The sequence below is a fragment of the Motacilla alba genome, chromosome 23 (assembly GCF_015832195.1).
Source record: "Motacilla alba alba isolate MOTALB_02 chromosome 23, Motacilla_alba_V1.0_pri, whole genome shotgun sequence".
Taxonomy (NCBI): domain Eukaryota; kingdom Metazoa; phylum Chordata; class Aves; order Passeriformes; family Motacillidae; genus Motacilla; species Motacilla alba.
The window spans coordinates 5,284,109-5,305,214 of NC_052038.1; the positions used below are offsets into that span (position 1 = coordinate 5,284,109).

General features: G+C 54.9%; 1 protein-coding gene across 37 annotated transcripts in view; it reads left to right on the forward strand.

The window, feature by feature from the left end:
* Positions 1 to 21,106, forward strand: part of MACF1 (microtubule actin crosslinking factor 1) — a 138,511-nt gene that overhangs the window by 99,140 nt on the left and 18,265 nt on the right. For 23 of the 37 annotated variants that reach the window (XM_038161074.1, XM_038161077.1, XM_038161078.1 and 20 more), the window contains 18 exons: positions 6,884 to 7,045; positions 7,173 to 7,343; positions 8,356 to 8,522; positions 9,479 to 9,638; positions 10,055 to 10,381; positions 11,059 to 11,143; positions 12,075 to 12,316; positions 12,415 to 12,621; positions 13,326 to 13,445; positions 14,571 to 14,678; positions 15,008 to 15,226; positions 15,775 to 15,978; positions 16,750 to 16,758; positions 17,817 to 18,048; positions 18,804 to 19,030; positions 20,277 to 20,399; positions 20,487 to 20,588; positions 20,942 to 21,043. In XM_038161074.1, coding sequence (XP_038017002.1) covers positions 6,884 to 7,045; positions 7,173 to 7,343; positions 8,356 to 8,522; positions 9,479 to 9,638; positions 10,055 to 10,381; positions 11,059 to 11,143; positions 12,075 to 12,316; positions 12,415 to 12,621; positions 13,326 to 13,445; positions 14,571 to 14,678; positions 15,008 to 15,226; positions 15,775 to 15,978; positions 16,750 to 16,758; positions 17,817 to 18,048; positions 18,804 to 19,030; positions 20,277 to 20,399; positions 20,487 to 20,588; positions 20,942 to 21,043 — 2,967 coding nt within the window. The remainder of the gene's footprint in view (positions 1 to 6,883; positions 7,046 to 7,172; positions 7,344 to 8,355; positions 8,523 to 9,478; positions 9,639 to 10,054; positions 10,382 to 11,058; positions 11,144 to 12,074; positions 12,317 to 12,414; positions 12,622 to 13,325; positions 13,446 to 14,570; positions 14,679 to 15,007; positions 15,227 to 15,774; positions 15,979 to 16,749; positions 16,759 to 17,816; positions 18,049 to 18,803; positions 19,031 to 20,276; positions 20,400 to 20,486; positions 20,589 to 20,941; positions 21,044 to 21,106) is intronic. The other 14 variants (XM_038161096.1, XM_038161097.1, XM_038161099.1 and 11 more) reach the window with 3 other exon arrangements.

Below are 21,106 nucleotides of genomic sequence, written 5' to 3' on the forward strand. Positions count from 1 at the left end.
TTAGTGCGAGCGGGACCGGCAGCAGCAGCAGCAGCAGGAGGAGGAGGAGGAGGAAGAAGAAGAAGAAGCAGCAGCAGCAGCAGCGGCAACAGCCGCCTCCAGCCGCGGCTGCTCCCCGTCCCCCCCGTCGGCTCCCGGAGACAACTCAGGGGATTCCATCCCGCTCCGTCCCTTTGCCATTTTTGGATGCGTTTTATAGCCTTTTTTTTTTTTTTTCCCTGGGGAGAAAGCGAAAAAAAAAAAAATAAGCGAAGACCCAGCAGCCTTCCTCCACCTCCGGACTCCACGGCCGTGCCGCCAACGCCGCGCACCCACCGGCTGGATTTTGGGGGTTCCGCCACTGCCGGTGGCACCGGGCGAGGTGACGGCAGCGACAATGCCATCATGTTTTTGAGACAGGAAACCTCCGGGTTTGCCCTGAATGAAGAACTTCCTGTGTTTAAAGTTGTACGAATATCCGCTGACAAGCTCGGTTCAAATGAAAACACGAGAGTCGGGGGGAGAGGCTAATTCGGACCAGCTGGACTCGCACCGCGCTCGGAGCTGGGCAGAGAACGCGCCCAGCCGCTCGCCCCTGCCAGCCGGGAGCGGCCGGGACAAGCAGTGCCTTTGTTAGTAAAGAAGGACGGACGGGATAATTTAAGAGCTTCAAACTCCTCCACCGTTTCTGTCGCGAAGCGCTTGGAATATTTTCCCGGAGCTGTTGGATTTTGGATGATCCGCTGACGGATGGGGTTTTTTAGGGGGGCCGGGGGCATGAGATGGGTTGTTTCGCTGCTGGGGACTGCCGGTCCCCCTTCCCATCCCCGTAGTGTCACTTTGGGATTAGAGGCTGCCTAATTTGGGTTTGGGACCTGCTGGCCGTGTGATGCTTCCTGCCGCGGCGGGCGAAAGGTTGCCGGGGTGGTTCCGTCATCCATAAGGACGAGAGTATGGGCAAACCACTGAGCCGGCCAGACTGTTTACGGCAGAACCGCACTTGCCTGGGGAAGGGCGAGGATGAGGATGGTTATATAGAGGATTGCTACGTGCCCCAGAGATCGATATACGACACGATGAGAATCAACGAGCAGATCGATCAGGGATCGAAGCTCAACCAGCTCTCCAAGAGCACGCTGGGCAAGGGGGATGGCAGCACCATATCCAGCAACGGGACTCTGGGAGCTGCCAACGTCTTCGAGTCTAGGCCGCCAGAGCCTAAAAAGCTGGATGAGCGAGTCATCTTCGACCAGCTGAAGCTCAGCAGCGACGTCTCCAAGCCGGCGCCGGCTCCACCAAAGAGGCGGCCGAACCCCGAGAAGAAGGAGAACGTCAACCGGCGCTCGTGGAAGTCCTTCATGCCGCCCAACTTCACCGAATTTGCCGAAAGGATGGGGGCTTCGCTGAGCGAGGTGTCGGAGGCGGGCGCTTCCAACCCTTCCCTGCGGGATAAGCGGGACTCCAGTGCCATGCTGGCCGAGCAGCCGGGCCAGCCCGACCACGGCGAGCCCATGTCGGAGTCTCTCACCTTGGAGCACGTCTCCAAGTCATCTGTCACGGCAGAGGCTCTTGGGGGCAAGCAGTTCAGCGTGGATGGCTATGGCGGTGCCCGGGACGAGCGCCAGGCCCTGCTGAACGCTGGTGACAGCCGTGTCAGGGACCTGGCCAGGGCCCGCCGGCTCCCCAGTGCCACCTGGCCACGAGCCAGGAAGAATTTCATCAGGGGGAACTTCAACGATGGGCACCAGGAGACCCTGGAGGCCTCCGAGTCGGACTCTACGGTGGAGAACGTCAACCTCTCTCCGTGCCTTAGCGAAGAGCTGCTGGATACAGGACTGGATATTCTCATCACCTCCAATCTCAGGGAGAAAACGGAGTCTGAGCTGAGATTTGAGGAGGACGAGCGCTGGGTGATGATGGAGGAGTGGGAGGAGGCGACGCTGTCAGAGAGAGGAAAGGCTGTTCTGGTGGCAGAGGAGAAGAGGAGCTGTTGCTTGGCAGATATTTCTGAAGAAAGGGAACAATCCACTGCTCCAGAGTATGGCTCTGCCCCCAGCCCGGGGACCTCCCGGTCCTGCACGTCCCCTGGGGGTGGTGGCAGCGCGTGCTGCACTGAGGATGTGGCGGTGCAATGCGGGGTTGAGGACTTTGCTCCGGTTTTGGAGCGCTCAACCAGCCCCACGGGCCCCGAGCTGTCCGACACGGACTCGGTGCAGATGTTCCTGGAGCTGGAAGAGCAGTGCCTGAATGAGGACAGGGGTGATGGAGCTGTCCCCAGCTGCCTGGAGATTCAAATGTCCCCAATGGACTCAGAGGGGCTGGGCCCAGATTCGGCCAAACTGGCTGGGTTGGTGGTTGAAGGGGGTCAGCACAGGGCCCCCTTGGATATCAGCGCCTCGGACTCTGCCGTTGTGTCAGATCTGGAGGACTTTGACGTCACCTGCAGCTCCCAGGTGCTGAGCATGCTGGAGCCCTTGACAGAGCCCTTCTCAGAAAGGGACACCTTGGCTGTCACCCCCACGGACTCGGACGGAGGGGCCTCCCCCAGCCCCGTGGCCATGGCAGGGCTGGGGTCCCTCCTGGAGTGCTCCCCAGCGCTGCTGGGGGAGTTGGATCCTGACCCACTCGTGGAGCCGGAGTTTGGGGCTGCTGGGGTGCCATGTCCTGGCACAGGGGCACATCCAGCTGCTGCACTGGGGGGAGACGGGTACCCCAGTGCTCCGGTGGGGTGGGGTGAAGATAACCAAGACTTACTTCCTGAGGGGACCTGTCCTGGCCGAGTGTCCCCCTGCCAGCCCCCAGCCCCAGCCCCAGCGATGGAGGAGCTGGGGTCCCCCCCACAGCACAGCCAGGCTGGCATTGAGGGCATGGATCCCTTCAGGACCCATCACCTTCTGCCTGGAAGGACTGAGGTCGCCAACTGGGATGTCCCAGAACTGGTTTCTGAGGATGAAGCCACAGATTTGGGATCAGGGAGTGGAGCTGAGGGCTGGACTCGTCCAGCAGGGAGTGGGGATGTTTGCTGTGGTTCTCTGCTGCCTTTCCACGCTGGCTCTGCATCAGAGCCAGGCTCCAAGGCTCCGACAACATTCCCAGTGCCTGCTGAGGACCTCCCATGGGAAATGGTTTCCCTGGGCCGTGCCCTGTCTCTGGAAGGGGCTGCCCACACTGAGGGGAGCCCCGTGGAGGTGGCTGTCACACATGGGGGGACACCAGCAGCCATCCTGCAGCCGGGAGATGTGGACTTGTTGTTTGCCCCTAGCTGGGAGGTCCCGTGTCCTGCCAGCCCAGCTGCCCCTGAAGAGCTTCCTGGCACGTTGTCCATGGCAGGGCCTGCCATCCCGTGGGATTTTGGGGAGCTTTCTGCTCCAGCCCACCCACTTTCAGCAGGAGATGTGGCTGTCCTGGAACCCCAGGCTCAGGGGATGCTGCCAGCCACCGGGGATCCTACCACGGATGCTGAGGAACCTCCAGGAGCCACCACCACCACTGCCATGCCCTTGATGGTGGAGGAGCTTCTGGAAGCCCCACCACCCTTTGCTGACGTGCCTGTTGCCACTGTGCCACCACCGGCGGGTGCCAGGGACCTCAGTGGTGACCCCGTGCTGTCCTTGGGGGATACAGATGACTTTGCCATCACGGTCGTGCCGCCCATCCTGGAGCACCTGCCCGCTGAAGTGGTGGCTTTGGAGGATGACCCCGTTTCAAGCTTACCTGCAGCGGGGCTGGCAGCTTGGGAGGGTCCCCCCGGTGCCTTCTCACCCCTCCCAGAAGGTCCCACCACCCCAGAGCTGCCGGGGACACCCTTTGCCACGGCACCCAGGGCACAAACCCTCCCCAGGGCTGCGTTGAGGGGCCCCCTCCGTCCCCGCAGCTATGGGGGTGCCCTTTCCCTCTGTCCCAGCGAGGGACAGGGGACATCGGGCACGGAGGGACCCCTCGGCGCCGCTGCCATGGCAGAAGGGCCCCCTGCTCTCCCAGATGGATTCGTTCCAGATAACGAGGTATTTGTTGCTCAGGCTCCCGCAGCCGGGGCTTCAGGCGCAGAATTCGCTTTATTTTGCACTCCAGGGATGGGTGGGAGGTGGGAGCCCACTCAGTAACGCACGATCTGGGCTTCCAAGCAGCCTTCTCCCTCCCGAGATCGGCTTGAATTTGGCAGGCAAAAAGAAGTTTTTTTGGGGGGGTGGGAGGGGAAATGGTGTGATTGTGTAAGTGAGGGAGGCAAAAGATTCTCGCTGCTCGATGACCTGAAATGTTGACTTGCACTTTTTTTGGCTTATTAAAGTTCATTATGGTCACTCAGATGGAAATCACGGACTTTAGAAAAACCTTCTCGCTGGCTCCTGGCGGGGAGTTCCCATCTTTCAAGCAGAAAATATATCAGGAAAGAGAAACCTGTGAAATGAATTAAGTGCAAGCAATTCCTGCCCCGTGCAGTCATCGCTGTCTGTAGGTTTTTTTTCTGTGAGCATTGAGGTGCTGAGGCTCAGAAAGCGCTCTGGAAGGGGCTCAGATTCTCTCTGCTGTTTGGGGATTTGTGTTGCTCGTGGCTCTTGCCTGGAGAGACCTCGGTGCTGGAGTTCCCACAGCCCAGCGCTGATTTCCTGCCATCTGGAACAGGAGAAATATCACTAAGGAGACATCAGAAGTTAGTCAGCACCAAAAATCCCGATTTGGTGGCAATTACTCATCCTTTGGGCTGTACCACCCCTTGGAGATATGCACGTGGAGGGGCTTGGAGAGGTGGTTTCACATGGGGGTCCACGTGAGCACGGGCTGGGACACCCAGAGGGGACCTGGGTGAGGGAAAAACCACTGGGTCCTTGCCGTGGTTGTTTCTGTTGCTTGAAATTCAGTGGGAGGATCCTTATTTTAGGTTCAGCACCTCTGATTGTTAACCCCACAAGCCTTCCCCTTGCTCCAAGCATTGCTGGAAATGCTTGCTGGAATTCCACATCCAGCAGCAGAGGGGTTAAGGGAGATGAGGGAAGCAGAAAGCGAGGGGATGCTTTGGGAAGCCTTTCTGGGAGTGAGGAGGAGGAGGTGTGGTAGAGCAGATGTCCTTCTGCTCTCCCAAAATGTCTGTCCAGCTCTTCCCCAAGGCAGGACACCTTGCTCCACAGCAAAGGGGAGTCGTTAAATATTTGTTTCCAAGCTGAGTCAGAGTGAGGTTAATGAGCTAAATCACTGGAATCTTTTATGAGCGAAGGAAAACAAGTGTGTTGGACACGCTCACCCTCAGGCTGTTGCTGGGATTATTTTTGTCAGGCTCCTCGGGGAGCTTTGGGCTCTCAGGCTGGCTGATACCTGTGGTGCAGGTACCCCTGGCTGGATCACCCAGGCTTTTCCACAGGGCTCCCTCCCTGCCTGGCTCCTTTGGAGTTTGTTTTGCAGTACATGGAGAGCTCGGACCAGCCTGGCATGCCAGGCTTATCAGCCTGATCCTTTTGTGGGTTTGGCTCTTGTACCCAGCAGCTCCATATATAAACAGTAACAGGAGAACAGCCCAGGAATTGGTGATTCCAAGTCCCCATTTATTTCTTATAACCGTGGCAGAATTCTCCATGAGCAAACAGCTCTGGACAGTGTCTGCCAGCTCACCCTTCGCTCATGTCCTGGAGGGACCTCCCTGCCCTCCAGTTGCTGAGCTCTGCTGGGGAAAAGTAGCTTTTTTTTCCTTTGGAAATGAGGCAGGGAAAGTCAAAGCAGTGCCTCTTGCTCGGGCTGGGAGCTGTGCTTGTGTGTTTTGGGGGACTTTGGTGTTTTTAAGGGGTTTTGCTTCGTGCTCCTCCGGAGCAAAGCAGTTGCCAGGCGCACAGAGCCGTGTCCTCCACGAGCTGCTGCTCTGCTGGGGGAGGTCTTGCATCCAAGTGGGAATTTTTCAGTGCAGGCGGTGCCCGTGCATTCTTGGGCACGGGGAGCAGGTGGCTGGTTGCCATCCCCTCTGCTTCCCAACGGGAAAACGTCGTGCCAGGGCCAAGGGCTCTGCTCTCTGCTCCGCCGGCTGCGGGGTGACCCGTGCTCTGCATGGGCCCCTGGGCCAGGGGAGCAGAGTGAGCCAGGAATCTGCTCCCTATTTTTGGAACACAAAAAACACATTTTGGGGTGTTTGCTGTGGGGGACAGGGCAGGCTTGTCCCTTGGGACTGGTGGGGAAGGACTGCAGAGGGACGGTGCGCGGGCAGCGCGTGGTTCCAGCAGATCCCCAGCTCTGATAAAGAGCATTTATCTCCTCCGGAGAAACAGGATTCTCCCTGCTGCCTCTCCTGACAATGGGGAGCTTCATTCGCTCTCCTCCCCCTTCCCTATCAAATCTTTTTTGGTTTAGAAAGCTTTTCCCCACAGGATTCCCAGGCAGGACCGTGCCAAATCCGTGGTAAACGACTCGCACATTAATTGCCTATTGCCTTTGTCTTTCGAAATACAGCGAGCTCCTCGCCGCCTGTAATTTCGTGGTTAACAAAACTCATATGATGTCAGGTCTCTGTTCTCAATAGCTTCGCTGTGAGAATTGCTTGGGGTTTTTCCCCAGGAGCATTATTTCCCAATCTGATGGCGAGTCGGAGGCGATGCTCTCATTTCTTCCTCAGTTTTCTCTTTTTACCTCACTCCAGTGCTTTTCCCAGGGGAAATGGGATTTACCCATTTTAAACCAGAGGTGGGTGTGGACAGACCCTGAGTTGTGCTCCAAACCAGCGGATCCCTGTGACATCTGTGTCACTAGGTCAAGGCAAGGGAGGAGTTTAGACAAACTTGCACAATTCCAATAAAATCAGTGCAAGTGGCTACTGCATCTTCCCTAGAGAGGAAAGCCTGTTGTATCCAGGGAAAGATTGATTGGCTGGACGTGGAGCTCACAGCTCATAAATCACCTTTTCTCTTCCACCTTTTCCACCCCACAGCAATTCCAGAAGGAGCAAGTGGATCCCCTCCAGCTAAAGCTACAACAGGTCAATGGAGTTGGTCAGGGACTCATCCAAAGCGCCGGGAAAAACTGTGATGTCCAAGGGCTGGAGCATGACATGGAAGAAATCAACACCCGCTGGAACACCCTCAACAAGAAGGTGGGAGCATGGGCAGGGGCTGTCCCTGGTTTGTCTGGGGTCCGGGGGAAGGAGGGGATCACAGGCAGGGAGCTGAGGCTCTGGTGCCAGTGCCTGACACTGCAGCGGGGTTGTTCTTGGGGTGCAGGTGGCCCAGCGAGTGGCCCAGCTGCAGGAGGCCCTGTTGCACTGCGGGAAGTTCCAGGATGCCCTGGAGCCACTGCTGAGCTGGCTGGCAGACACCGAGGAGCTCATCTCCAACCAGAAACCTCCCTCTGCCGAGTACAAAGTGGTGAAAGCCCAGATCCAAGAGCAGAAGGTGAGTGAGCACTGAGTGGCTCTATGGGAGGGGAGCTCAGGACAACCAGACAATATTTTAGGGGTCCAGCTGAGATGTCCATACTTCTTTCCTGGTGGATTTTAGTTCCTCAAATCCCAGTGTAATGGGATTCTTCATCTCCTAAATCGCCGCGTCCCTTCGTTGTGCCGCTGCCTCTTGGAAGTTGGTTTTGCTGGTTGGCCGTGTTTTTCCAGCCCCGAGTTTTTGCTTTGTGCTGATAATTCTGCTGCGTCAGGAGCGAGCTGGTGGTGGTGCAGCGCCTGGTTTGGGTGTTTGGACAAAGGGAACGTTGCAAAGTGTGAGAGCAGGCCCAAGGTGTGCCGGTGTTTGCTGAGATAACAGCCCGGGGTCGGCGCCTGCCCTCGGAGTGGGAGGAGGGGAGGTCAAGTGTGGTCGTGGGGAAATATTTTAGAAATGAATTCTTCCCCAGGCTTGGTCTGACGTGTGGAGGTTGGAAGAGGAAATGTGCTTCAAGTGGAAGTTAAAAACTTGATAAGTTGGAGGGGGTTGGTGGGAAAGACTTGGAAAACTCTTCTGGCACCGAAGTGGTTTGGATCTTGAGTAGTGTAAGAGAGGGAAGGGGGAGGGAAAAGGAAGGAAAAGGAGAATGGAATGGAATGGAATGGAATGGAATGGAATAGAATAGAATAGAATAGAATAGAATAGAATAGAATAGAATAGAGTAGAATAGATGAAATGAAACTTCAGTCGGATGGGACCTACAATGATCACCCTGTCCAGATGCCTGACCACTTCAGGGCTGCCCAAATCAAAGCATGTGATTATTATAATGTAATATAATACACCAATATAATATAACTCTCTAATTTTTTGAACTGGTTTTGAAGGCGGAGCCGTGCCCTTGGGCTGGGCCTGCTCTCCCAGTGCTGGCAGCACTGAGCCACAATTAGAGATCTGACCCCTCCAAGGGCTGGATTTGGTTCTGCTGCCCCAATCTGGTAACTTCCCCCCTTCCTTCGCCTCCCCCAAGCTGCTGCAGCGCCTCCTGGACGACCGCAAGGCCACGGTGGAGATGATCCAGGCGGAGGGCGACAGGATCGCGCAGTCGGCCGAGCCCGCGGACCGCGACAAGATCGTGGGGCAGCTGGAGAGCCTGGCCCGGCGCTGGGCAGGGCTGCTGGGCAGGGCAGCTGCCAGGTGAGAGGCACTGGGACCGGCTCATGCCACGGGTCACGGTGCCCCCAGAGCCTGGGGTGACAGCGTTCGGGAAGCTGGCGGAGATTTCGGTGCAGATACATCCTGGAAACAGCTGGAAAACACGGGGAATCGAAGGCTGGCTGGGAGCTGATAGCAGTGGTTTACAATGGCAGGGAAGAGCTGAGATTAAATAATTTCCCTGCAGGGGAGGGATGTTATTTTTATTCCTGTAAGCTTTAACGTTCAGCAACATCCTGTTGACACCTTTATGCTGCCAGAATCTTGTTTATGAGTTACTTATTTCTACCTAAGCTGATGTTTGAGGTTGTGAAGTCACTTCTGAGGCCAGATTGGACCTTTCTCCATGTTTTTAATCATTGCCAACAAGCTGGACTGTCCATCCGGGACTGTCCATCCAGGATTGTCTTTAACCAGAAGCTCTGAAAGACCAAGGGCCTGGCACAAGCTGAGGGATCTCCAGGACAGCGACAGGGATGGAACAAATGGAACTAAATTATCTTCAAGGTCCTTTCTGTCTCAAACTGTTTCATGGAAAGCTGCACAATGGGGAAGCCCTTCTGCTACCTTCACAGGGCAATAAACCAAAGGCGCAGCTGCAGGAAAAGCTTATTTTGCAGTTCCTCCACATTGATCTTTATCTTTGCCATTGTAGCTTGCCTGACAATGGTGTCTCACCTTGCTCTGAACAGAGCTGCTTCTTCCCAATACCTGAAGCTGCTTCCCATGCCTGGCTCCAACTGGGAGCTGCCCCTTAGTGTTTTCACTGACTCCAAGAATCACAGACTGGTTTTGGTTGGAGGGGACCTGAAAAACCATCTTGTTCCACCCCCCTGCTGCGAGCAGGGACACCTTCCCCCAGACCAGGTCGCTCAGGGCCGCATCCAACCTGGCCTTGAACAATTACTTCCTTCTAATTTTACGATTACTTTTTATAGGCAGAAGCAGCTGGAGGATATCTTGGTGCTGGCAAAGCAGTTCCACGAAACCACAGAGCCTGTGTCTGACTGGCTGTCGGTGACGGAGAAGAAACTGGCCAACTCTGAGCCCATTGGCACCCAGACTGCCAAAATCCAGCAGCAGATCAGCCGCCACAAGGTAGGACCTGTGCAGGAGCAGGATGGAGGTGGTTGGAGTCAGGTCCCGCTCCAGTGGTGTTGTTTCCACCACAACCAGAGAGGTTTTTGGCACAAACAAGGACTGGAGGAGTCGTCCAGGCTGTTTCATGTACAGAGAAGGCTGCAAGCCCTGACCCACCAGCGTGGGTAAACATTAAACTGGTGTCCTTGCACCTCCCAGCAGATTTGGACAGAAAAACCATTCCCATTCATGTGTTTCTTTTTAATTTCTACTCAGTTTACCCATTCAGGGGTGGCTTTTATGTCTCCTCCATTTTTCAGTTGCGTTCATTGTTGCATTCCCCCTTTTACATTGCGTTTATTTTCTTTTCCTCATTCTCCACTCATTTTTTTTTTCCCCCCTTTCTGTTGTCCATTCTACCCTCCACCATTCAGGCTCTTGAGGAAGAGATAGAGAGCCACTCCACCGACGTGTCTCGGGCGCTGGGGGTCGGGCAGTCGCTGTCCTCCCTGAGCTGTGCTGCTGAGCAGAGGCTGCTGGCAGAGAAATTAGAGGCTCTGCAGAGCCGCTACGGCGAGGTCCGCGAGCGGTGCGGCCGCAAGGCAGCCCTGCTGGACCAGGCTCTGGCCAACGCCAGGATTTTTGGGGAGGAGGAGGTGGAAGTGCTCAACTGGCTGGCTGAGGTGGAGGACAAGCTGGGCTCAGTGGCCATAAAGGATTACAAACGGGACGTCCTGCAGAAGCAGCATGCCGACCAGCTGGTATTTCCCCTTTTTTTTTTGTTGGGTTTTTTTTTTTTCCTTCCATGTTTGTGTTGTTTGTTGCATTTTATCTGGTTTTGTTTATGTTTCTGGCCTGCTTTTAATTTTGCAAAGCTCGCTCTGCTGCTGGGTCTGTCTGAGGCTTGGAGAGGAGTGCAAAGAGATTTCATGTGTTATGAACAACAATTGTGGGCCCCCCCCCCCCAAAAAAAAAAAGGGTTTCTCAAGGCGGGGGAACTTCAAATGGTTTGTTGGATTTGTGAGCAGTGTCTGAGCCACCTTGGCCACCCTGTGCCTTCAGAAAGCTGGATGCTGTTTCCAAAACTGGGAGCTGGAAAAGTCTGGTGGGTTTTGGAGCTGGGCTGGCCACTGAGGAAGCCTCTGCATCCGCTCCCTGGGGCTGTGCAGGCTCTTTTCAAGAGTGAAATTCTGTCTAATACGAGGGCGAGTCCTTTGGTGACACAGATCCAATGGCTTGGGTTGGGTTTGCTCTGAGATTTGAGCCTTTGAGTCCCAAAAACCCCAATAATTCCCACAGCAGCATGACTGGACAGTTTTCAGATGGGTTGTCCTGCCTGTGCTCAGTAGGGAAGTTCATGCTCCCCATAGCATCTCTGGCTGGCAGAACACAGGGACCTGCCTGCAGCAGGATAACCCAAATTTGCCTTTTTCTTCAGGCTCTGAATGAGGAAATTGTGAACAGGAAGAAGAACGTGGACCAAGCCATTAGAAATGGACAAGCTCTCCTGAAGCAAACCACAGGTAACACAGAGGAGATCTTGGCACGCTCTGGGAAATGTGGGGGGTCTGGGAATCCATCCTCCACGGGCTTTTCCTTGGGAAGTCCATGCTCTGTTGGGTGGAGGCTTTTCCCCCTCAGGTCTTCGTTTCCTTTTGGAAACTCCCAGAGTAGCTGGTTTGCATCCAGGCTTAGGATTTGCTTGGTCCCGAAATCCCAACCTCACAGCTTGGGGAGCGGGTGATTCCCACTGCTGCTGTGGGGATGCTCAGTGCTGAGGGAGGCTTTTCTCACTGCAGCCAGCTGCTAAATCACATGGAAAAGAGGTTAAAAATACCCCCAGCCCTCTCCTAACGCTGCTTTCCCAGACTGAGCAGTTGTGGCTGTTGCCACGTGGGTGTGAGTTTATGTTTATGAGTGGGAAGAGAGGTCGGGGCGCTGCGTTTCCTTCAGATGTGGTCTGCCCAGAGCAGATGTACAGCCCCGTGTCCTTGTGGGAGCTGTGGAGCAGGAAGAGTGATTACAAAGGATTTGGCAGGCAGCTCTGTGTCCTCTTGGAAACAGCAGCAAGGGGTGAACTGACCCTTTTTTCTTGGAGCTGTGACACGCTGATGAGAACTGAGTTGGGGCGGCTCTGGGGCTTGTGACAAAACCAGGCTTTGCAGCACACTCCCATCCCATCCCATCCCATCCCATCCCATCCCATCCCATCCCATCCCATCCCATCCCATCCCATCCCATCCCACCCCAGGGATGAGGTGGATGTTATGCTGGTGGAAGATACCAACTCTTAGTAAAAACAGGCTGGAGTTGCATCAATACAAAGAAAAGCGAGGCTGGAATTCGCTGTTTAAAAGAGGGAAGGACGGAGAAAAGTGGCTCCTGAAGCCTCCTGGGGTGGCTCCTTCATCCCCCAGAGCCCAGAATCATTTTCCCCTTGCTGCTGTCCTGCAGGGGAGGAGGTGCTGCTGATCCAGGAGAAGCTGGATGGAATCAAGACCCGCTACTCCGACATCACCGCCGCCAGCTCCAAGGCTCTCCGCACGCTGGAGCAGGCCCGGCAGCTGGCCACCAAGTTCCAGTCCACCCACGAGGAGCTCACTGGGTGGATGAGCAAGGTGGAGGAGGAGCTGGCCTCCAGCGGGGCACAATCCCCTGCTGGAGAGCAGATCCCACAATTCCAGCAGCGGCAAAAGGTGGGAGAGCAGCAGCCTGGCTTGGGGTGGCTTGTCCTCTGCTTTGGGAGGCTGGGGAGGAGCTGGCAGGGACACACATGCATGGGTGCCTTCCACAGGAGCTGAAGAAGGAGGTGATGGAGCACAGGCTCGTCCTGGACACGGTGAACGAGGTGAGCAGGGCTCTGCTGGAGCTGGTTCCCTGGAGAGCCCGGGAGGGGCTGGACAAGCTGGTGTCGGACACCAACGAGCGCTACAAGCTGGTCAGTGACACCATCAAGCAGAGGGTGGAGGAGATCGATGCTGCTATTCAGAGGTCTCAGCAGGTGAGTGAATAACCCCCCTGCAGGGTTGGTTTGGGTGAGCAGGAGCGAGCAGAACAGCCAGGCACTGCTCTCACACGGGGCCCTGGCAGTGGGAGGGATGGCAAGCAGGCAGACAAAGGGCAAATCCCATCAGGAATGCCAAGGAATGGACCCCAGCAGCAGCAGGTGGCAGCAGGGATGGTGGCTGACCCGTTCTGGTGTGTGTTTTTGGGGTAGTGCTGTGTTATCCTGCCCGTGAGCTTCTGTGGATGGTGTGAAGCTGGTGACTGTGAAAACATCATCCCCCGCTGGGAGAGCACAGGGATTTGTTCCAGGCCAACAGTCCTCCCCAAAAAGGCTTGTCCTGCTCAGACTGGAGGCTGTGGAGTGCTGGGAATACCTGACCTCACTCCACGGAGTCAGTTCTCCATGGAGGAGCAAAGGAAATGCTCCTGTTTAGAGGGATGTCCGTTTCCCTGCAGGCAGGGAGGGTGTGGGGAGAGGTGGCTGCTCCAGCTTGCCCCAAAACCAGCTGCAGGAGCCACGAGGGCAGCGTGGAGTCAGAAACCTGAGCCCCACCCCAGTGTCCCCCTTCTCCTCCACATGCTGGGATGAGGTGTCTGTCCCTGCTGGGTCCCTCTGTCACTCCCACTGTCCCCAGCTCCCCGTGTGCTCCACCCCTGCTGCCCAGCACTGATCACTGCCCCTCCTGTCCCCTGTGCCAGTACGAGCAGGCAGCTGATGCAGAGCTGGCCTGGGTGGCCGAGACCAAGAGGAAGCTGATGGCTCTGGGTCCCATCCGCCTGGAGCAGGACCAGACAACGGCTCAGCTGCAGGTGCAGAAGGTCTGTGTGCCCTCCCTGATGGCTTCTGGAGGGTGGGCAGCAAGGGAGGGTCCAGTTTGGGTCATGGGATGCATTTTGGGGGAGCAGCTTCACCCTGGGGTGGGCAGTGGTGAGCTCAGAGCAGCGGGAGAGAGGCAACGCTTGTCCTTAAGATGTGAAAGGAGAGAAAAAAACCAAAAAACAACAAAAAAAATTTGCTCTAAATCATCCAAGTGTTGGGCTTCTCAAGGAAAAAGCTTCCTGGCTGTTCACAGGAGCCATTCAGGGCTTGATGGGTGCTTTGCTTTGGTCTCTCTTGGGAGAACTGCTCCCATGGCAGCCTTTCCTTGTGGCCACCAGAGCAAGCTCTGCCAGGGTCTCACCGGAGCTGGCAGCAGGAAGGGCTTAGAGAAATGTATATATTGATTAATGAGGGTGGTTTCCATTTGCTTTTTGCTCATTGTTCCCGGCAGTGAGGGACTCCACAGTTCCCTCCCAGCAGCCAGACGTGGAACAAAGAGGTGCTGGAGGGGTTGGGGTTTTTTTGGTTTTTTTTTTTTTTTGGTTTTTTTTTTTTTTTTTTTTTTTTTTTCCATGTATCTTTGAGATGAGCTCATGCCTGAAAGAACGTGCACTTTAAATAAACGGCCCTTTTCTTCCCTCTGCCTGGGCAATCAGAGCAGCACGCAGGCTTATTGGATTTAAAATTAAAGAAAAAAGGAAAATTAGACAGTGTTATAAGAGAAGGAGGGGCTGAACCATCGAGCATTAAGTTAAATTGAGCTCAGCTTCCCGCTGTTAATCTCGTGGACCTTGGGAATGGCAAAGTTATTGGTGGATGCAGCTCTGGAGAGCATCATTTTGTGGGATAACATTCACTAACAAATGGATGACGGAGCTTTTCCTCCACTGAGGACCTTGGGTGTGGATTATACCTCATTTTAAGAGCTGTTTTCGGGTCTTTGAAAGAGGGAGGTTGGTGTAGATGAGGAAAACAGGCAGGGACCTGCATTCCCAGCCAGATTTTCAGTTTGCCCCAGGACTCTTGCATTAAGTTTCGCAGGGGCTCTTTGGCAGGAGGATGCTGTGGATGGGCCGGGGGGAGGCTGGGCTCAGCTCTGAGTTCTCCCCTTTCTCTTTCCGCAGGCGTTTTCCATCGACATCATCCGGCACAAAGACTCCATGGACGAGCTGTTCAGCCAGCGCAACGAGATCTTTGGCACCTGCGGTGAGGAACAAAAAGCTGTTCTCCAGGTGAGCCCCCTCTGCTATTCTGCAACAGAGAGGGCAGAGAGGCAAATCCTCAGCCCCTGCACGGGCTGGGGGAGTTCAAAATTACTCCATCTTCAGCAATTCAGTGTTAGCAGAAATCTCTTTACATTTATGACTCTCCTTTATTGCCTGTTTTTATTGCAAGGTTTGGGGATGGGGAGGGGGAGATTCCCGAGGCTGCTTTAACTGGAATTACGACGTGGAAGGCCACCAAAGGCACCTCCTTCTCTTCCAGCTCTCAGCACGGAGCTGGCCCTTTTCCTGGGCCCTTTTGCATCCCTCCCCATAGCTCTCCTCCCTGGTTTTTTTAGGAGAAAACTGAGTCCCTGGTGCAGCAGTATGAGGCTGTGAGCCAGCTCAACTCGGAGCGCTACGCCCGCCTGGAGCGTGCCCAGGTCCTGGTCAACCAGTTTTGGGAGACCTATGAGGAGCTGAACCCATGGATTGAGGAGACCCAAGCCTTCATCTCCCAGCTGCCACCCCCAGCCATCGACCACGAGCAGCTCAAGCAGCAGCAGGATGACATGAGGGTAAGAGGATGCAGAATTTGCACCTCCTGTCCATCAACAGAGGGCAAGAGCCCCTTTTTCTTCTGAATTTTCCTCCGTTTTTCCCCCTTTTCTGTTCTTTTTGGGGAGTTTGCTTGTGTAACGCAAGAGAGCCACGTGAAAATCCCTTGTTATGTTGGAGCACTCCTTACCAAAATTCAGCTTGCTTCCAAGGAAACCTGGCTGCTTTTTGGATCTCCTTCCTGCTCGTGGCAGGAAAAAAAACACCACTTTGTGCTTTTAGGGTAGAGACTGCAAAGCAAAAAATTCCCAGTGGGGTCCCCCGTGGAGCTGTGGGGAGGGTCAGAGGCTGGGGAAGGACCCGTGCCAGGCACCGTGCCATGGCCATGTTGGGAAGAGCCGAGTGCCATGTGCCTGGCAGATGCTGGGGCATGAAATCCAGGGTGGGAGTTGCTCCCAGATACCATCCCTGCTCTTGGAGTGCTGTTTGGAATAAATAGGCAGTGGCTCGCAGCAGATTTCTAAACAAATGTGGGTTTTTTTCTGCCCCCCCTCCCTCTATTCCCTAGCAACTGAGAGAGTCCATCGCTGAACACAAACCTCACATCGACAAGCTGCTGAAAATTGGGCCCCAGCTCAAGGACCTCAACCCTGAGGAAGGGGAGATGGTGCAGGAAAAATACTCCAGGGCTGAAGCCTTGTATGCCAAGATCAAGGAGGAGGTTTGCCAGCGGGCCCTGGCGCTGGACGAGGCATTCTCACAGTCCACCCAGGTATGCCAGGGTGCCAGGGAGGTGAATCTTCCTCTCACCGCCCCCTGGGAGAGCCACGTGCTGTGGAATGTGGTTTTATTCCCCCTGTAAAAGCCGTTTATAAGGCATGAAGTGGTCAGGCACCTCCAGGGTAGTTTCCTGCTGCCTGTGGGAGCAGAGGGGAAGGCGTTTGAGGCTCCACACAGTAAATAGGGTCGTAAATTTTTACGGCCTCAGTAATGATGCTGGTTCAAAGGGGCTGCTCTGGCATCCACCCAAGGTTGGAAAGGCCTCTTGAAAGAGCTTGAAGAGATCATTTTCAGTTGTGATAAGCTGTGAGTGCAGTGAGCAGCCATGGGATGCTTTGTATGGGAGAGGTTAATGGATGTCTCTGGGGTCTGGGCATCTCCTGAGGAGGTGGGTGAGTGCAGGAGGTGAAATAGGAAAGGAAGGGCAGAGACTGGAGGTGCTAAAGCCCAGGAAGGGGGTGAAGTGCTCCTGCTGCTGAGGGTTGATGACCCCCAGTTACGTTTCATTTCACCCCGTGTTACCGTAGCGCAGTTGGTTTTTGTCACGTCCTGGGTGTTTATTTTCTTAATTCCTGTATTGTGTAGTCACTTCTCTTGGTTTGCACTTGTATTAACTCCGAGTTTTTCCCCCCCCCACATTCCCCTCCCCTCTCATCTCTCACTCCCATTGTGGAATGTGTTGTCTGTGTGTGTTGCTGCCTGTGCCCGTCCTCCCCACATGGTCCCATTTCATTCTTGTGTTGACTGCGCCCCACCATTGCAGATTTCGGAGGTAAGCGAGTCCCCCCTCCACAGATGTTCATTTACCCTCCCTGGCCTGGTTCTGTTTGACACCCAGACTTTCATTTCTGGTCCATGCACAGCTCAGCAGAACTTGCTTCAAATTTAATGCCGGGGGTGGGGCTGGAATCACATTTTTTGGGATGGCTTTGGTTGCGTCGCTGCCTGCTCTCAGCTTCCGCTGGGAATGCTTCCTGCAGGGCAGAGGTTTTGCTTTTGGAAGGGTTCACACTGCTCCAGCTGGATGTGCTGGCTTGCTCCTGCTTCTTGGCTTAGCCAGCCTGTCCTGATCAACTTTGCACCGAGAGCCCCGGCCCCTCTCTGCTGGGAGAGCCTGGGATTTGGTGGGCACCTGCCCCGGTGTGTTCCCAGTAGGAACTGGGAGAGGGACAAGAGCAGCCCCAGTGCTGAGCTGTCCTTCCCACCAGCAGAGACAGTTTGGGATCTTTAAGGCCAAAGTTGACTTCTCTCTTTAAAAAAAAAACAATAAACCCTGCTAGACCCCCTCCCTCCCTCACTCCTGGCTTTCTGGTTCTGCTTTTGAAGCCGCAGCTCCTCCCCACCCGCATGCAGCTCCTGCTGATCCTGAAAACTGGGATGGGTTTCCACTGGCCTTGCCCCACGTGGAGATTCCCATCAGCACCAAACACGGGCGCTTTTCCAGCAGCATTTTTTGCCTGGGTATTCCCTCAGCCAGCACTGGTTTTGAGCCCAGCCACCAAAACAGACAGCAGCGAAAAAAGCGAATTTTTAGGGCGCTGCCGTGTTTGGGTCACAGGTGCTCGGTGAATGTCTGTGGGTGCTCCGTGGGCTCTGCTGCAGCAGGGCAGGTGTGAGCAGGAGGCTGCAGGGGTGTCATTGCTGCTGCAGGGGTGTCGTTGCTGCTGCAGAGGTGTCATTGCTGCTGCAGAGGTGTCGTTGCTGCTGTCGCAGGTGTTGTCCGTCCCCTCTCCAGGACGGCGCAGCGCTCGGGGCCGTGGCTCGCGCTGGCGGCCCCGCGGTGTCACTTTGTCCCCTCCCTCCTGCCCTGATGGCTTTGCTCCTCTCCAGTTCCACGACAAGATCGAGCCCATGCTGGAGACCCTGGAGAGCCTCTCCTCCCGCCTGCGGCTGCCGCCCCTCATCCCCGCTGAGGTCGACAAGATCCGGGAGTGCATCAGCGAGAACAAAAACTCCACGGTGGAGCTGGAGAAGCTGCAGCCCTCCTTCGAGGCCCTCAAACGCCGTGGAGAAGAGCTCATTGCTCGCTCCCAGGGAGCAGACAAGGACCTGGCAGCCAAAGGTAGATTTGGGTGGATTTACGCATCCAACTTCTCCCCAAACCATGGCTCCGTCGCTGCTGGCGAGGCTTTGATGTCCCAGGGGTGTGTTTTGGAGGTTCTCCTGGTTTTACGAGGAAGGATGAGTCTTCTGGATGGATTTGGGAGGTTCTCCTAGACTAAGGACCGAGGTTGAGTCCTCTGTATGGATTTGGGAGGTTCTCCTGGCTTTAGGAGGAAGGATGAGTCGGATGGATGGATGGATGGATGGATGGATGCACCTGCTTCCATCTGGAACAGATAGGATGGCATCAGTCAGAATAGAAAAGAATCATTTGTGGCTTCTCAGCCCAGCTGGGCTCTTGTTGGTGGCCTCTGGGACAGGATTTGTTGATGTGGCTTCAGCATCTAATGGAGGGGAGGGACATCCCCCAGCACAAAAAGCCCGTCAGCACAATTGGCACTAATTGGCACCTTCCTTGGCAGATCAACAGGCAGCTCATGCTCCGAGCGAGCAGGGACTTCATGCTAGAGGTGGCCAGAACAGAGGTTTGTTGGAGGGAGAGTGTGTGGGCAAATTTACCCCGAGCTTGCACATAAATAAAGGCTTTTCTGCAAGCTGGAGTTTCTCACGTCCCTCAGAGTTAATGCTCTGATAGCCCTGGCCATCTTTATTCCCCTCTGGATATTCTGTTGGCTGTTTCTGAGTGTTTTCAAAATGCCCTTGCATTTTCAGAAGGTTTCCTTCTTCACTGAACACTTTAATTTCCTTCCACAGTCATCCAGGACAAGTTGGATCAGATGGTTTTCTTCTGGGAAGACATCAAAGCTCGGACCGAGGAACGTGAGATGAAGTTCCTTGACGTCCTGGAGCTTGCAGAGAAGTTCTGGTACGACATGGCAGCGCTCCTGACAACCATCAAGGACACCCAGGACATTGTCCACGACCTGGAGAGCCCAGGCATTGACCCCTCCATCATCAAGCAGCAGGTGGAAGCAGCAGAGGTGAGGCTGTTCCTCAGTCTGGAGCTTGTCTGCCCTCAGCTTATCTGCTAAGTTGGGAAGATCTTAGATCTGTGGCCAGAGGTAAATCAGTTTCGTAGGCGGCCAGTCAGATTATGGAGAGTTATTTCCATTGCAGTTTGGAGCTGCAAGGAAAAAACCAGAAGTGGATTTCACATATCCTTCACCTTAAATCACATTATCTGCTGCTGTTTTGGGAAGCACACGGAGGGAGCTCTGTGTGGTCACAGCTCTGAGCCCACTTGCTTGGAGTGGTGTGGAAGCTTGCAGGGCTCTGCTCCCAGCCCAAGCCAGAGGCTGCCTGGCTTGGGAGGGGTATATTTAGGTTTTGGTCAGACCAGAGATAAGTGCTTGGATTTGTGTGTTGCTGGTTGCTTCAAGTGAGTGGCAAAATCCACTTCAGGTGGATTTGAGTTGACTCGGGCCTTGAGGAGCAGGGATGTTTCTTTATGCTTTGCTAAGTTTAGCCTTGCTGCTCCCTTTCCATAACCATTCTAACTCTGGTTTGTACCTTTTGAACCTCAAAACCCTCCCTCCTGTATTGACAAAACGCTCCTGTAAACAGCACTTCTCCTGTAAACAACATCTTCAGCCAGTTCAGGCTCACAGCTAAATACAGATGTTCTTATTTTAGTCCCAGAGGTGGGAGCAGAGCAGGGTGGTTGTGGTGACAAAAGTGGCCACCTGCTCTCTGTTGTGGAAGGGGCTGACAGCTGGTCTGTGAGCCAGGAAGAGTTAGCTGAAGAAGAAGCTGGTAAGGTTCACGTTTACCCCTGAAAGGAATTCTGCCAAGGTCGTTGACATGGAAACTGAGGAGAAGAAAGAGATAAACGAAGGAAACCTGCAGTTGGACGTTAGCTGAAAGCAGTGGTGGAGGCTGCTTTGTAGCAGTGAACACTGTGTTGATCTGTTGTAACCAACGAGCAAAGCATACACCTTGTGGGAAGGTATAAAAGCCAGCGTGCTGTTCCAATCAAGATTTGGGAATCTTGAAACAGAGATGAGAGAGGCCTTCTGAAATCGTATAAATTTCAGAATTTATTGTTTCCAGAGTTGTGCTGTGTGACCATCTCAACAGCAGCACTGTGTCACCTGCTCTCGGGGCTTGGACTCGGGCTGTTGGCCAAGGTGCAGGGCACTGGAGCAGGAAGGACCCTCCTGCTCATGGAGCAGTTTTGGAAGAGGGTTTGATCATAAAGGTTTTCCTTCTGTGGCTCTGCCTCTGCAGACTATCAAGGAGGAGACAGACGGGTTGCACGAAGAGCTGGAGTTCATCCGCCTCCTCGGGACTGATCTCATCTTTGCCTGTGGTGAGACTGAGAAGCCAGAAGTGAAAAAGAGCATTGATGAGGTAGGGAGAGCTTCCCCTGCAGATAAAATCAGGTGGGAGCAAGTGAGAGCTCTGCTTGTGGAGCCTGACGAGTTTTGTGTTGCACAGATGAACAACGCGTGGGAAAACCTAAACAAAACATGGAAGGAGAGGCTGGAGAAGCTGGAGGAAGCCATGCAGTCGGCTGTGCAGTACCAAGATACACTCCAAGTAAGAGGCAGGGCTGCTGGTGTGGAGCGGGTGGGCCCTGGGAGCACCACTGTGAGCCCTCTCCCCGGAGCTGTGGTGGGATTTAAGCAGGGAGCATCTCCTGGGCTCTCTGAGGGAGCCTGAGCCCAACCACCAGCTCTGAGGAGGAGCAGATATTTATTATTGGTCCTCCCAAAGCTTGATTCCTGCTCAGAGCAGCAGGATGAGGGAAGGCAGGAGGGAGCTGGACAGGCAGAGCTGCCCTGACAGACGAGTTCCATGGCTGGGGGGTGGTGGAGGGACCATCTTCATCCCCTGACCAGCTGCAGGGAGGAAATTTTGCCGTTCCCTCACGTCGTCCTTGCTCTTTCCAGGCCATGTTTGACTGGCTGGACAACGCTGTGATCAAACTGTGCAACATGTCCCCTGTGGGCACCGACCTCAGCACGGTCAAGGAGCAGATGAACGAGATGAAGGTACCTGGCAGGGGAGGGACCGGTTCTGCGGCGCTGCTCGGCCTCACAGAGCTCCAGTGATTC